This window comes from Babylonia areolata, chromosome 6, assembly GCF_041734735.1.
Source record: "Babylonia areolata isolate BAREFJ2019XMU chromosome 6, ASM4173473v1, whole genome shotgun sequence".
NCBI lineage: Eukaryota > Metazoa > Mollusca > Gastropoda > Neogastropoda > Buccinidae > Babylonia > Babylonia areolata.
Window position 1 is genome coordinate 49,904,888 of NC_134881.1, and position 16,440 is coordinate 49,921,327.

Sequence of the window (16,440 nt, forward strand, 5' to 3'; positions counted from 1 at the left end):
GACAAACTCATAATAACTTCTAATCATTATAAACATATTTAAATGTATGGCACAAATTCCTATAACAATGAAACTGGAGTTATGACTGTATTTTTGATCTTTTCAAAATTCTTGCAAACTTTTGCCACAATACAACACTGATAAAGAGTGTCAGTATCATAGTCTTACATCCTAAGACATACTGGAATTTGAGTATGGACACATTTCAAAGCAAACTCACTGTTGCTGATCATTTTCCTCCCACTCATCCAGCAATCGCTGTGGCAATCTGACATCAGTGAACAACTGAAACATACAAGGAGATATAATGTTGTGTGTGATATCCTCAGCTCATGCATTAATTTCACAGTTCTAATATGCACAAAACGTCCATCAGTCCCGCCAAGTAGAATTAAGTTATTATTGACATAAAAGTAATTTCTACAAACCCTCTTTCTAAGAGCTTGCTTGCATGTTTTTCCATTCAGTTATGTTATGATTGGTACCTCTGGTTTAAAAACATAAACTTTCATAAACAAGGTACAGGAATGTGAGAGGGACTAAAACAAAAATGTGAAGTGAAGCCAGAGGCCAGGGACCACACAATCCCCCTGGTGGGAAGCTGGGAATGAACCCATCTCAAGCTGACAAAAAATTGTTTGCATCCCCAGAAATTGTGCAGGAACTGCCGCTGTTTTTTTGTTCTACAAGGCTTGATGTAGGAGGAGTTTGTATTAAACTATTATACTCCATGTTTGGTGATACATATACTTACCATGTCAAACTGATGCAAACTAGGCCTATTGGCTTGCTCTGCTTGGCCAAATTTCACGCGGCTAACAGTGAAAAGACCGTCTTGCCTGGTCTGCTCTTTGCCAATCAAACACCTCTAAAAGCTACAAGCGCTGAATCATTCCTTCGGCCAAGGCTCTCCATGCCATCTTGTCAAGTTTACGCTCTGTCTCGTCTTACGCCTTGATGTTAACCTTTTTTGTGTTCTTTTTAACTTGCACACATGCAAACATACACACAAAAGGAAAAACAATGTTTCTTAAAGGCATAAAATCTGAGAGCTATTATGGACTTCTGTCTGAAACCTTGCGGACATTTATAAATTTCAGAGGATCACGTTTGGAGGGGAAAAAAAGGAAAATACAATCTTCACACTTACATGTCTGTATGAATTGTCTTCAGTGTGTGTGTGAGTGTGTGTGTGTTTCTTTAACTAACTCTGGATAACGGGCCCCAATCAAGGCCCTACTGTCTACACCCGTTTCAGATGAAGGAGCCTGATCGTCATTTCAGAAAGGTTTGAATTTGAGTGTCTGCATAATGACATTATAAGCTAAAAATATCATAACTTACCTTTCCACTCTCCACTGTGACCAATAAATGCAGAGTATGTTGCTGTACTTATGAACAGGCGAGTTATCTTCTAGGTGACTGGTACACATGAACAGTGCAAGTCAACATCAACAATTGTGTCTGACCCAGTTTCTTCTCAGTCACAAGGCAGACAACAGAATTAGACAAAGGGGCCCTATCCAGGCTAAATGACATTCTAAATTCAATCTGTTTCAAACTCTTTGTGCTTTCCAGGATTCGTTTACAAGTCAACAGTGTGTGCAAATTTTGAACAAAAATTATGGATACTTTCATCATCTCACTGGATGATAGCATGAGAAGGGGTGAAGTTTTTTATTTTGTCCCCAACTAACTCATTATGTTACTGATCAGTTAGGAAATTGTTAGTTCATAACTTCTCACATTTCTTTTTTGGTGATTTTATTTCTTACCCATACAAATGGACGATAATCTATGGGGGGAAAGTCAGTGTAGTGAACTGGCAGTACTAGGTGAGTTGACTCAATGGAGATGCAGTTAAATGGACAAAGTCATTTTGCTGTGACGGGATATTTTGGCCATATTTGAAAAATTAAACATAGTCAATTTGTTTTTGTTTTTTAATCTGTTCATTTCAAAAGAGTGAGGGAGTCCAAAAGAATGACTTCTTTGCGAATGTTGGCCTGGACAACAAAGTGTGATAGGATATATTTTACCATTTTCCAAAATGGTGACCTGTTTCTGTCAGTGATGAAAATAAAAAGCATATTTAATCAATTTAGCCTCTTGACACCACGCACATTTTTGTTACATCCATTTTATGTATGGTTGGATAAATATAATGGAACAGGTTGCACATACCTGCTGCAAGAGAGGTTGTTCTTTGGCACCATCCACCTCCACAGGAGGGTTGTTGAGCACCAGTGTAATGCACTGCTCTACCTGAGTGTGCAAGAAGTTGTTCCAACTGAACCGGAAGTACAGATCCTAAAAGACACAAACACAGTGTACAACCATGAGGAAGTCACAAAATACATGAATCTTGCCTGCAATTTTTCTGTTTTTAGTGTTCTTTATACAATATTCTATGTAATACTTGTTTTGTTTGCTTGTGAATGCTGATGTTCAAAATAAAATACTTAGCATCACATGCTCTTTTTGAAGAATCATACATCCCATTTTCCCACATCCTCCAGTCACCTTTAAAACAAGGTGACGACATATTAATATTTTTCCAGATGATGTGTTTAAAAAATTCAATTTCATTGATATCTTAATTTAGCACAAACCTATTCCATGCCTATAAACCATCAGCTGACATCAATGACACTGTTTCCCCAGTGCCATAAAGTCACCCACTGACAGCATTCATCTATTCTAATCTTTCCTCCATCCAAGTTTGGTTCAATGAATTCAAAGAGATAAGTTAGCTTGATGGGTCCATTGTATAAAAATGCTATCTAAATGAGCATACATCAAGAGAAGACCCGTTTCTTCTTGATAATGCAAACTGGACCACACAGATGTCAAATGGAAAGGGCATTTACCCAGATGCAGGAAGGGATTCAGAAACTTTAACAGGCAGAAATGGTCAAGTATTGTGATTTGAAATGTGCAATATTTAGGTACTGTGATGCATGATATGTATGATGAGTTTTGTGTTGTTTGCGATGATTTTTGTACATATCTTAACATACTTTTGAGGTTGGTTGGATGCCAGTGCAGTGTCAGGAATTGAGTTTTTCATTTCAGAGTTTAAATCAATGTCAGAAATTGAGTTTTTCATTTCAGAGTTTAAATCAATGTTTTACTTGTCAGTTTTTTCACTGTACAGCTTAACTGAGCATGTTTTACATAGAAAGGTGCTCTAAAAATTGGATTATCATCGTTATCATTCAAACAGAAAGAGCATTTTTATGGGAACAATGCTGGATTGCTGAGGTAAAGTGTGTGGCCTAAAACAGTTGTGAGGGGAGACAGAAACAGAGACAACCAATATGGAAGGTAATGAGAGAAGATGTTTTGTTGATGCACAAAGCCTGAATATTACAGTAGCCATGTCAGTAACCATTCACTTAAAGTGCACTTTAATTTCTCTGTAAACCTGACAACAATGCCATCAACTACAAGAATGCTGCTCTTCCGTCACCACTCTGCTCAAACCCCCTCCATGCACTTTCCTGCCATCTGATGGTTGTTAACAAGCAGGCCACATTCAGTACAATGTCCCCTACTTCACATCCACCTTTCTCATCCTTATTTTTGTTGTTATGAATAATGGAACGCTGAAACCAGATTAACTACTATTCCAAGATAAATTGACAAACTGTCCCTCAATTATCATCACTGCTCTTTCCAGTCAAAAATGGGCCACAGAAAGCACAAGCAGCGGACAAACCAGAAGGGCTTGAAGAGTGTTGAGGTTGACCAGCTCCAGGTTGACAGCAGCCATGTTGGTGGCTATCAGTGCTGTGATCAGCTTGGTCACTTGAAGACGGGCGTTCCCAAGTGGAGGTTCTAGGGTTCCCACTGATGTCGGCATGGAACTGTACCGTTGCTGTCAAACAGGGATCAAGTTATGAATTCAACAACCAACAAAAGGATTCAGTGATCTAATGTAATCATCTTTTCAATTATCAATTTTCTTCCCTGTCATAATGAACCCGTCTATCTATACCTGTGTCATAATGAACCTGTCTATCTATACATTAACCCTGCACATCCACTGCACGACCCCCACCCTCTTTACTGATCACTATCCTTTTCAAACAATTTAGTACTTATTTTCAAATTTAAAAAAATGGCACTAGCGTGCTAATCTGACATGGTATAAATTACAACACAAATAAATACTTCAGACTTTCACTGCACTACAGACAAACAACTAAAGTTGGGAAAATGGATAATTATTTGTTTAGTTTTAAAGACAGAGGTATCACTGACATTTTCCTCCAGAAATAACATGGGATAACTTCACTCATTCTTCAAACAAAATACAATATAAATATATCTTTTATTGCACACACACATATTTTTTTTAAAGTAATATACTGCATATTAATCAGCAGATGAACTCATCCAATAACAACTTCTGTGTCACTAACCTTTGGTGGGTTGATAAGCAAGTTATGGAAGTTTTTTAAACGAGGTATTATAGCTGCCATGACATTGCTGATTCCCTGAGAGAGGCGATCAGGTTCTGCCACCTGTTCATTCATGCCTTCTTGCCTGTAATCAGTCCAAATTTCACTTTTGTGTCACTAGAACAATTAACATCAGAATTATACAAACCTCACCACTGCCTATCATTCATAAAAGAAGTTTTCCAACATAATTATATAAATTATAACTGATATATGTAACATCACTTCGGTTTTCCTATCTGTTCAGAATTCAATTACATTAACCAACAACACTACTGATAAGCTATCACCTCAATGCAACCACACCCCGGACCCCAAAAAACAGTTTAAAAGAAAGAATAGGCAAGTGAGACTTATGGTTGGCTTCTGATGTTGGCAAGTCAGTCATTACTTGTTCCTCCGATTTCAGTGATGAGATTCAAAATTTTGAAATTTACTATAAAAAAAAATAGTGCAGTGTAGGGGGAGATCTATAGAAATAGGGGTAGGGTCCTGTTGGGGAATTCAGGGGGGTGTTCCGAAACTGAATAAAAAATTTTTTTAATAAAAAAAGGTTTAAAAGCATTTGGAAGGCTCTCCTGCAATCAAAAGTAGAAAATTTCACCCAAAGGTAAATATCTAAAAGGTGCATGGTGAATTACTGAACTGGTTATATATATATATATATATATATATATATATATATATATATATATACATATATATATATATATATATATATACACACACACACATATAGACAGACAGATATACACACATATACAAGCATACAGATGCACGTGAACTCAGAAAACCACAAACTTTTTAAAGATCTGGCATGGTACAAAATAACTCATGTAAACTAAAAGACTGAGAGAGAGAAACGCAACGAAACATAACGAAACAAGATATTCAATAGTAATTTCATAGTTCCAAGGATATTGCAAAACTGCAACTTTACTGTTCTGCAGTCTATGAAGGATAATGTTATACACATTTCTAACATTTACATATACATATATATATATATATATTTTTTTTTTTTTTTTTTTTTTTTAATATATATAGACAAAAAACCATGTAAATTAAATACTGATTTACCAGCTTGTATGATTATCACTTTCATTATCTTACCCTTGCCTTCGGACTTCAAGCAGTGTGTGAATGACAAAGAGACCATTGACGATGACAGACTCATTCTGTTCCAGTTCAAACATGTTGCTCAACATTTTGGAGACAGTTTCTTGCCTGAAACACAATCAATCATTTGTGGAACATTGAAGAGCTTCTTGCCAGGGGAAAAAGACTGTTCCCAAACAGAATGCACAAAAGAAGCAATGAAACCCAATCCTGCCAACTCCTATGAATGTTTCATTATCTTCTTTTTCTAAAATTTGACTGAGAATAAAAGACATGGGGAAAAGACCAAATCAACTGAATGCTGGGGTTAAATGACTATGAATGATGGAGTATGGAGGAGGAGATTGTGTGGGATGACATTTGGGGAGGTTTTGTGGGGAGTCAGTTCGTTGATATAAATTAATTTAAATACAAAAAAATCATAAAGTTTTTTCACACAAAATGTAAACAGCATCAACTGACAAAAAGTATATCTTTAGCTCATCACCCTCACACAGTTTTCGTTGAACAAAAATTGTGTGATCAAATGCAATTTTTCCAATTTCGGGCAGCTAATATAAATTTGTATGTCACATTTACTAATGTTTCAAACTTTCCCTATCTTTATTACAACTTTCTAGTCTGAATATATTCTTTAACACCTTTCCATCAAACAACCTTTCGGGCAGAAGTGTGAACATTTCCACCCGAGGCAAGCAGTCCTCTTCACATAGTCTGGCATTTAAATATTATGTGCTGGCAACTGCACAATTGAATCTACCAATGAATGAACCTTTTCCTGATTTTATTGTGTCTTCCTGGTTTCATAACCAGGTTTCATCGACCTGTCTCTAATCTGTCATTTTTATCAAAACTGCTAGAAAAGATCATATTGTCTCAGCTCTTAGCTCATCTGGAACAGAATGGTTTACTTAATTCCCACCAGTCAGCTTATAGACGTGGTCATAGTTGCGAAACAGCCCTTCTTAGAATAGTGAATGATTTGCTTTCGGGATTTGATGAGGATAAGATATCTGTTCTCGCTCTCTTAGATTTGTCAACAGCTTTTGACACTATCGACCACTCTATCCTCTTGAACAGACTTAAAACTTCCTTTGGTATTCGTGACACTGCACTAGCATGGATCACGTCTTACCTGTCAGATCGTACACAGAAAGTGTGTGTAAATGGTACATACTCTAGAGTATCTGCCTTGAAATATGGTGTCCCACAAGGGTCCATCCTAGGTCCTGTTCTTTTTGTGCTGTATGCGGCTCCTGTGTCGGATGTCATCAGTCATCATGCGATGTCGCATGAGAGCTTTGCTGATGACACACAACTTTATCAGTCGGCTTCCATAGCTGAATTTGATGCACTGGTGACTCAAACACAGGAGTGCATTGCTGGCCTAAAGGACTGGATGACTCTCAACAAGCTGCAATTAAATGATGATAAGACTGAATTTATGATAACCTGTCCAAAGAAGTTTCGTCAACATCCTTCCTTTCCTGACTCTGTTCTGATCAATAGCACACCTGTTTCACTTTCTCCCTCTGTTCGCAGTCTTGGTGTAATCCTGGACCAGTCTCTTTCCTTCCAACAGCACATTTCGAATATCTGTAAAGTTGCCTATTTGGAACTGCGTAGAATCAGCTCTATCCGTCACTATCTCTCAACCGATGCAACCAAGACACTTGTATGCTCTCTGGTTCTCTCAAGATTGGATTACTGCAACTCTCTTTTGGCCGGCCTTCCCAAATACCTGTTAGACAGACTCCAACGAATTCAGAATAACGCTGCCAGACTCATTTGCAGAGCTTCTAAATTCGACCATGTTTCTCCTCTCCTTCAGTCTCTCCACTGGTTGCCTGTTTCTGATCGAATAGACTATAAGCTATCCACTCTGACCTTTTCTGCAGTCAACGGATCTGGCCCAAAGTATCTTTCTGAACTCATCCATATCTATACCCCGTCTCGCCAGCTCCATTCTTCCTCTGATACTCGACTTCTCAGGATACCTCACGTCAGAAGTAAGACCTATGGACACAGATCGTTTTCTTTTCAATCGCCAAAGACGTGGAACAAGCTCCCTGATAACCTCCGTCATTCTGATTCCCTCGCATCTTTTAAATCTCTTCTTAAAACTCATCTTTTCCCTCAGCAATAAGTTCAATTGTGGCAGGTCCACAACTACATGCATGTATATGAATGTGTATTGTGTGTGCGTGTGTTTATGTAAGTTTGTGCCTGCCTATGTGTGCATATGTGTTACGGTAGCCGTTAGATACACATGTATGTTAAAATGTATGTATGCAGTGTGCGTGTGTGTGTGTGTGTGCGTGCGTGCGTGCGTCCGTGTGTGTGTGTGTGTGTGTGTGTGTGTGTGTGTGTGTGTGTGTGTGTGTGTGTGTGTGTGTGTGTGTGGTCACATTTTGGTGTGTGTATGTAACATAGATATAATGTTTTATGTTATCAAAAGCGTTTTTGTAAAGCACCTAGAGCAGATTTCTGGATAGTGTGCTATATAAGTATCCATTATTATTATTATTATAAAACACTTTCTAAACACACCACACTAAAACCAACGAGCAGGAAAGACAGCTGACAAAATGTGAGGATAGTTTTGCTGTTAAGTCTCCCTCACACACACTACAGAATACATGGTTTGCACTCACAGATGAATCATTCTTTTATACAAGACTGAGCAGAGTGAAATGCATCAGCCAATATATACTTTTATCAAGAATGGAAATGTTAAAAACCTAAAATGAGTGCCAATAAAACAGAAACACTCACTGGCTCATAGGATAAGCTACACAGAAACCAACATCCCAGTCCCCACCCTTATGTTCTCATTGTATACTTCTCATCTTGTGTGTGTGTGTGTGTGTGAATATGGTGTGTGTGTGTGTGTGTGTGATGGTGTGTGTGTGTGTGTGTGTGTGTGTGTGTGTGTGTGTGTGTGTTGTAATAGAAGTAGTCGTAGTAGGCGCTGTCATCAATTTAATGTCTGTACACTTTAAGTGATATTTAACGGAAAAAAGGGCTGTTTGCATTGAGGGGGGAGAAGAGGGTGTGTGGGATAGTATGTTTATGTGTGCGTGCTTGCATGCATATGTAAACACTGGAAAATAAAAAGGAACATCAGCAAAATGGTAGGAAAAGCTAACATCAAACACCAAGAATAAATGCCCTATTGGGACTGTGCATCAAACCTTCTGCAATAGCAGATAACGTCTTGAAATTACAAAAAAAAATACATTCAAGTGTGTGTGTCTGTGTGTACCCATTTCTGTAGAGCAGTTAGAACCTTGTTTTGAAAATAGGCGCCAACAGTATATATATTCACATTATTATTACTATGATTACACCCCTTGCATGCCACATGCCAATTATCACTCAAAGCTTTCTGGGGGTTTTTTTCCCTTTCAACCCTTCACTCCCAGGCATTGTCTAGGGGTTTAGGGGTTATGACAGGGGCTAACTGTACTACTAACAATCCAGCTGATCCTGTGAGTATGCTTATTTACTTGCAAATGGTATCTGCCTTGTAGCATGTTTGAAACCGTATCTGAGCCAGTTTTGGCTTGATTTTGATGCGGTTTTTACGAGTTTTGTAAAGTGAAAAGTTGTTGAGCTTGTCAACATGGCTGCCAGGACATACAGTACAGAAAAGGCGGCTAGATTTTTTTTTTTTTTTTTTTTTTTTTTTATTGATTTGCCATACAACAGCAATAATAGCACTACAAAAACATGATAGAAAATGAAAAGTAATATTGATGTTGGTCAACTGAAGTGATTATGATTACCCTGATAAGGATAACATGCTACAAAGCACGACAGGAAAAGAGTGGGGTTGCGTTAGAAGTGGGTGTAAAAAAAACCCAAAAAACAACAACAAAATACTTTGTGTATTTTTCAAAAAAAATAATATGAGTAATCTCAAATGAAATGAAATGAAATTATGGTGCTTAGAGCCTCGCCGACCACTATGGCCATCTCAAGGCTATCGCCACATTAATACCTACTACAAGGGTAAAAAACAAACAAAAACAAGTCACCACTTTAAACTTTACACTCAAAGTTTAAAAAACCTTCCATAGTTTAAAACCTTCAAATCTGATTAAAAATGTGAGTAATCTCACATGACTGGGAGTAATCTCATCCTATCAACACCGACCATATGATAATCACATTCTCCATTCCTTTTCTTTCAATAAAATATATACCCGTACAAACTCTTAACTCCTTCATTCCTTTAGCACAGTTTTCCGGTTTACAGAAATCATACCCTTCATTCCTGGAGGCCAGAAAACTGTGCAGCAGAGAATTCTCCCTTGCCTTCCTGTGGCATGGAAAACCTGTTCTAGCGGTAAGCGCTTTTGAACTGCCTGAGTTGCGTCATCAACGTGTGTCATATATCCTTGACCAGGTCACTAGCGGGGCAGTGTCAGGCATGAGATTGGGAAATTGTGATCGAGTCTGAAAGGTGGGGGCCCCCAGTGGGGGTACATGGGGCAACGCCCCTGGTGGGGGTCTGGGACTGAAGCCCCCTGAAGCTGAAGGTTTTTCTCAATTTCAAACCATAAAATCTGCACTTGCGGCCACCAACACTGCTGAAGTATTCCAACCCACAGAAGACAAAAAATCAGTCCAATTCTTCCAAAACTGAAGTGTTTTTGCTTCCAAACCTGTAAAGTCAGTCTTGGGGGCATGATTTTCAAAATCGTGTCTCATGTGCGTGTGCTTGTGCATGTGTGTGTGGTTTCAATGCAACTCTCTGTGTGGATGTGAGAGAGACAGACAGACAAAGAGACTGAGAATAGGGGTCGGGCGGGAAATGGGAGGAAAGAGTTAAAAGTTCATGTATGTGCACTGATTTAAATACAACTCTCTGTGTGTTAACTCTTTGTGTGAGTGAGTGAGTGAGTGAGTGAGTGTGTGTGTGTGTGTGTGTGTGTGTGTGTGTATGCGAGGATGGGGAATTGTCCAGGAGAGTTTCCTCTGAAAATTGGCCAGTGTCCAGGGTGGCAAAGCCCCATTGCCGAAAACGAAATTAGTGATTTTTAAGAGGTTTGGGGGGCAACTTGTGTGTGTGTGTGTGTGTGTGTGTGTGTGTGTGTGTTGTGTGGCGTTTTCAAGGAAAATGTTCTTAGCATATACGTTTGCACTGTACCAATATATATATAACTGACCATCTGGTCTCTTCAGCTGTAGTCTCTGTTCCACTGACATGCATGTGTGTTGGTTGAGCAAAGAATGGGGGAAGTGGAATGACTGGAGGGAGGAGGGGGTGGGTCTGTGATGTTTATATCAATTTCAGCAGTCAAGGATTCTCAGCTAGAGCTAGTGGTCAGTGTCTTGGCTCAATGCCAAAGTTGCCACAGTCATTGACAGTAGTTTCATACCACCCCCCCACCCCCACCCACCTTCCCTCAGCACTGGTAGGAGACTCAAGAGAGAGGGGAGGGGTACCTCAGCAAATCATGAAAGTCTGCAGGAGGGGAAGGGGGGGGGGGGTGACTTTTTTCCCTCTGATATCAACTGCTCTTCCAATGAAAATAGCGGATCCACTGAGAATTCCCCAGTATAGAGTGTGTGTGTGTGTGTGTGTGTGTTCAGGGGAGAAAGAGAGAGAGAGACAGCAAGCGAGCAGGAGTGCGTACACGCGTGTGTATGTGTGGTTTCAATTCAACTGTGTGTAAACAAGAGAGAGAGAGAGAGAGAGAGAGAGGCAGACAGAAAGAGAGGGGAGATGGTAGGAGGTAAGAATGCAAGTTGTATTTGTGCATGTGTATGCACTGCTTTCAAATTCAATAGATCTGTGTGTGTGTGTGTGTGTGTGTGTGTGTGTGTGTGTGTGTGTGTGTGTCTGTCTGTCTGTGTGTGTGTGTGTTTTCAATACAACTCTGTGTATATGCAAGAGAGAGAGGGAGACAGAGGGACAAAGAGCAGAGAGAGAGGGGGGAAGGTGGGAGGAAAAAGTATAAGTTTGTATGTGTGCATATATGTTTCCATTGCTTTAAATACAAATCTGTGTGTGTGTGTGTGTGTGTGTGTGTGTGTGTGTGTGTGTGTGTGTGTGTGTCTGTCTGTGTGTGTGTGTGTGTTTTCAATACAACTCTGTGTATATGCAAGAGAAAGAGAGAGGGAGACAGAGGGACAAAAAGCAGAGAGAAAGGGGGGAAGGTGGGAGGAAAAAGTATAAGTTTGTATGTGTGCATATATGTTTGCATTACTTTAAATACAAATCTGTGTGTGTGTGTTTTCAATCTCTCTGTGTGTGCACGCACACGAGAAAGAGTGTGCGAGTGTGCGCGCGCATGTGCGTATTATTAAGCTCTGTGTGATTGTGTGAGTGCTTATAATATTATGTGTGCACATGTACAAGTGTGAAGGAGAGAGAGAGATAAAATTTTAAAAAAAACAGAGTATGTGTATATGTGAATGCATTCATGTGATTTTTTTCAAAGTGTGTGTGCGTGTGCGCACGCACATTCAATTCAGCTCTGTCTGTGCGTGCATGTGTAACTTTGGTAATCTGGCCGGCTATAGGTCTCAAATCTAAATAAACTGACTCTTGCCATGAACTGTCTGTACAGAAGCGTGGGCTGTGTCAGAAAAAGCACTGACATCAATGAGTTGCTACAAAGTTTCTGTTTCAATCCCAACAATGTTACTTGTGCATACAGTGGCAAACATTGACAACTTTAGATGAATGAACAGAGGGTCAAGCAGATGTGCCACGGCCTTTGTGGCTTGACAGGGATGGAGATCGCGCGCACTGGCGTTTATGTGTATCTGTGCGTGCGTGCAAGTTTTTGTGTGTGTGTGTGTGCGCGCGCACGCTCACGTCTGTGCATGTGTGTGTGTGTGTGTGATTGACCGCATGTGTGTGCATGTGCGTGCGTGCTTGCTTTTCACAGTGATATCAACATGTGTGCCATGTAGGGATAGCCTTTCGTTATCGGCATTTTGACAACTTCAATCGACTGTTAGGAAACTTTCTGACTTCAATTTTGGTGCTCTGACAAGTCACTGGATCGCCTCTCAAGGGGTCAACAACCGACGCTTTCGAAAGAGCATTCCGTTTTTGTTTTTGACAGAATATCGGTAAACGATATAGAATGGCCCATCGGCTTTTTCTTTCTTTTTTTTCTTCTAGAAAATGGACGCTCCGTTTTTAATGCAAATGTGAAAACAGATTTACATGCCTAGACTGAAGAGCTACACCCATACAATCTGACACCAGTTGCACTTGGCCTCGCCCGCGGTGTCAACTTTGTGAATGGCGTCGCCTACCCGTAAAGCTATTTTTTTGTTCTTCACTTCTGTTTTCACGATCTCATCTTGCCAGACCCAGTTCCACTTATTATTCACTCCTTTATCGATCTCTGCTGCAAAAATCCTCTAATCCTTTGTGAGTTTTCTCATTTTGTCAATGACTGAAGATGATCAACGAAATCAGGTATCTTTGCAAGTCGTGAAGCCCGCGAGCGAGTTTTGTAATCTCGACTGAATACGGATAAGCTGAATGATGACAGCGGAGCAACGGAACACTTATTCTCAATTGGTTCACTTATCCAAACATGGGGCATATTAGCATACGCTGTGGGTCTGTCTTGTTGATCGGTCGGACAACGTTCGTGCAACCTTCATGAGTCGGGGAAAAAACCTCCCCCCCCTTTTCCACCCCTCCGATTTTCTCAACAGATTTACACAAAACTCAAAAATGGCCTCTGGAGCCAATTTCCGGTCGGAAATTCGACTATAGTCGGAAAAATCTCATGCCTGAGTGTTTTTAAGTGGAATGGATGCCAGATTCCCCCCTCCCCCTCCCCCTCCTGGGCCATGGGAAAGTGGCTGCAGCTACATTCTTGCCAATGTGCTGTGTAGACACACGTACACAGAAAATGGAATGTATAGAAAATTTGGATTTTGACCAGTTTTCTGATGAGTTTTACGCTTTATCAGATGGGGACTTCTATCTCTTGCAACAGAATGATGAGTAGCGAGTGCAATTAGCTGCTGCTTCAGAAGCACAGACAGCAGATAGCGGGTGGTGAAAAGTTCAAAAGGTGCAAGTGTGAAAATTGTGGTGTGTATTTGTGCAGTAACTAGCGTGACTGCTTCAAGGTATAATATCACACATGTGTCACCTCTGTGTGACATATTACGTGATGAGTGTGGCACGGACAAATGTAGGCAATTAATTTTATAGAAAATTTTGTTTCAGAATAGTTTTTGTTCAAGAATTGTGTAAATAATGATTTGATTCTGGCTCAGTGACTGCTTGTGTAGTGAAATGCATTTATTTTCTTTGAGACAAAGTTCAAATCATTCATAAGGACAATAGCAGTGACAACTGTGACAGTTTTTCATGGATATGACTAGCAGTGTGGCACTGAGATACATGCGAGGCACTACTTGGTGAGTACCTGCATGATGTGCATACTCTGCAAGCAAAACACTGTACTGCATGTGATATGTACTTGTGTGCATTGTGTTTGACCACAAATTCACCTGTTTTACACCTGAGTGTCACCAGAAATGTCATCCTATAGTGTCAACAGAGTCACAGACAACTTCTCACATCAATTCTGTACACAACAGTATATGACAATCTTATTGGGCTGTAATGAGCTGCGTTGCCATAAGCCTTCGAAATAAGTACCCTGCTTCATACTTTCTTTCTCTTCTCTAAATTCTAGAATGACGGGAATATACGCACCGTAGGGATCTGGGAACAAGGGGGAATAATGGTTCATAGAAATATAGGAACGAAAGAGTTAAGCATCATTATAATTTCTGCAATTCTTTTTTTCAGAGGTTGGTGACTTCTTTTTTTTGTCAACAATTACAAATAGTTCCCATAGTCAAAGGATTAAATCATTGCTTGATTTTTTAACTTTAGCACAGCATTTCTTTTGTGAGCATAATCGCATAATGTTCTGAAGCCCAGCTCAATATGTTAAACTGAAAATGAAGCAGTCTGATACTAAACACCAAAATAAAGAAAATGGAAAGAAAAAACAAGCATAACAGTAGGTACCGGCAGCCTCACTTGTTAAACTGAAGCTATGACTAAAAAACATTGATTTTGCCTTTTTCCCCAAGCCTGTAACTTGAGTGATGATAAAGAAATAAAGACATGTTTTATATGGAAATAAAGTTCACTTTCTACCAGCCGCCGTGGCAAAGTGGTTAGCGTCGCGGACTGACGGCTGGGAGGACGCGGGTTCGAATCCCAGCGGAGGTGGGTTTTTCAGCCCGTGGCTGGCTCCTACCCAGAGTTGAGTGTGCTGTGGGCTTAAATGGGGAGACTGGGATCACACAGTCGAGTGTCATCCACTTCAAGGATGCGTCTTTGGGTGTGTTGCTCTAATTACCTGACCAGCACTGCAAGTGTCTGTATCTCTCGGGCCTGGTTAACGCCGGGATATAATTATGACGGGAAGCGTAGAGTACAGCCTTGTCACGCAGTCCCAAACCAAATTGGACCGCCATAGCAACATCGTCATCATCATCGTCATCCTCCTTCATCGTCATCAATATAAACAAAATAGTCTCAAAGTCTGTGGTCTTTCATGCCCTCCTCTCATGGTGACCTCAGTTTCGATACCCCTCCACTTCCGTGCTTGGGCGAGTTCTGTCAATGTCGTCAGTGTCAGCAGATTCATGGGGGGCTGTTTGAGGGACGTGGTGGCGGTCTCCACTCTGGGAGGGACGCACGCTCCGTCTGGCTCCGCGACTAAGCCATTATTGTCGTTAGTAGGGGGTTTAGTAGGTGGTGTCCCAAGTACGTTAAAACAGAACAGGCACCACTGAGCACCACCGAAGTGACTCAGCAGCAGTGCAGGGTCTCCTCTGGTGTGTGGCCTCCTGGCGACCTAACATATCGATGGTTCCCTGTGGACTGCTAACGCTGGAACTACGACGGACAAACCCGGGTGTGGCCGTGTTTGGGGAAATCTAAATGAGCGGCGTGGGAGTAATGCCACTGAAACGGTGCAGATGATGGGGCAGCAAAAAAAAAAAACCACACACACACAAAAAACAAAAAAAAAGTTCACTTTCTCCTCTTTCCAGTGCTGTTTTTGTTTTTCATCTGTATTTCATCTTTGTTGAATAAAAGAGTAAAAATCGGGGGTAGTTGAAAGGCTTCTTGCACGCCGTGGCCGACCGCTCCAACACAGATCGTGTCAACTGGTTTTCGCGTCTCTCTTTTCTTCGCTTGGCTTGCCTGTCCTATTTGATCTACAGAGCTATTTTTAGTACAGCTGTGTTTGTCTGAACCTCATCTTTCTGAGTTCGGCTTGCAATACTGCATATTGCGAATACAATGCATAAAAAACGATTTTCGCTTGACTTTAAACTTAAAATTCTCAAAACTGGTTATAAATACAATAGTATTATTAGTAATTACAGATATGAAAGAAAAACTGTTTTAATTTCCTTCCAAAAGGTATATGCAACTACCACATGGTATTACTGGTGCAGTCAAGCTCTGAATCGAAAGAGTGGCTGTGCATCATTCGGATGCCAAAATGGCAGTACTAGAATCTGAGCCGAACTTCAACAACAATCTTGGTCAGTTCTGAAACCTTTCAGTTCGTTTAATTTTACTATCATACTGTTGATTATATCATCAATGATAAACATTTAAGAGAGGGTATTTTTCATAAATGAGTGCACAAAAGTGCTCAATCACTGGGAATACCCCATACTGCTGCACCTCGTTTCGAATCTAATTGAAGCGACGATCATTTTTTTCTTATTTTCATGATGGAATTAATGACAAGTATGTTAAGTTGCTGTTTGCTGAAATGAAATTAATCAGCAGATATATTCTGTAGTAGTGGTTTCACTTTTATTT

At 40.2% G+C, this 16,440-nt stretch overlaps 1 protein-coding gene across 7 annotated transcripts in view; it reads right to left on the reverse strand.

Annotated features, from left to right (window-relative positions):
* The window catches only part of LOC143283116 (serine/threonine-protein phosphatase 6 regulatory subunit 3-like), a 146,173-nt gene that overhangs the window by 83,670 nt on the left and 46,063 nt on the right, over positions 1-16,440 (reverse strand). For all 7 annotated transcript variants that reach the window (XM_076589249.1, XM_076589248.1, XM_076589246.1 and 4 more), the window contains exons 9-13: positions 5,580-5,693; positions 4,428-4,551; positions 3,722-3,880; positions 2,185-2,310; positions 221-285 (exon numbers count right to left, since the gene is read on the reverse strand). In XM_076589249.1, the coding sequence (XP_076445364.1) occupies positions 221-285; positions 2,185-2,310; positions 3,722-3,880; positions 4,428-4,551; positions 5,580-5,693 (588 nt within the window). The remainder of the gene's footprint in view (positions 1-220; positions 286-2,184; positions 2,311-3,721; positions 3,881-4,427; positions 4,552-5,579; positions 5,694-16,440) is intronic.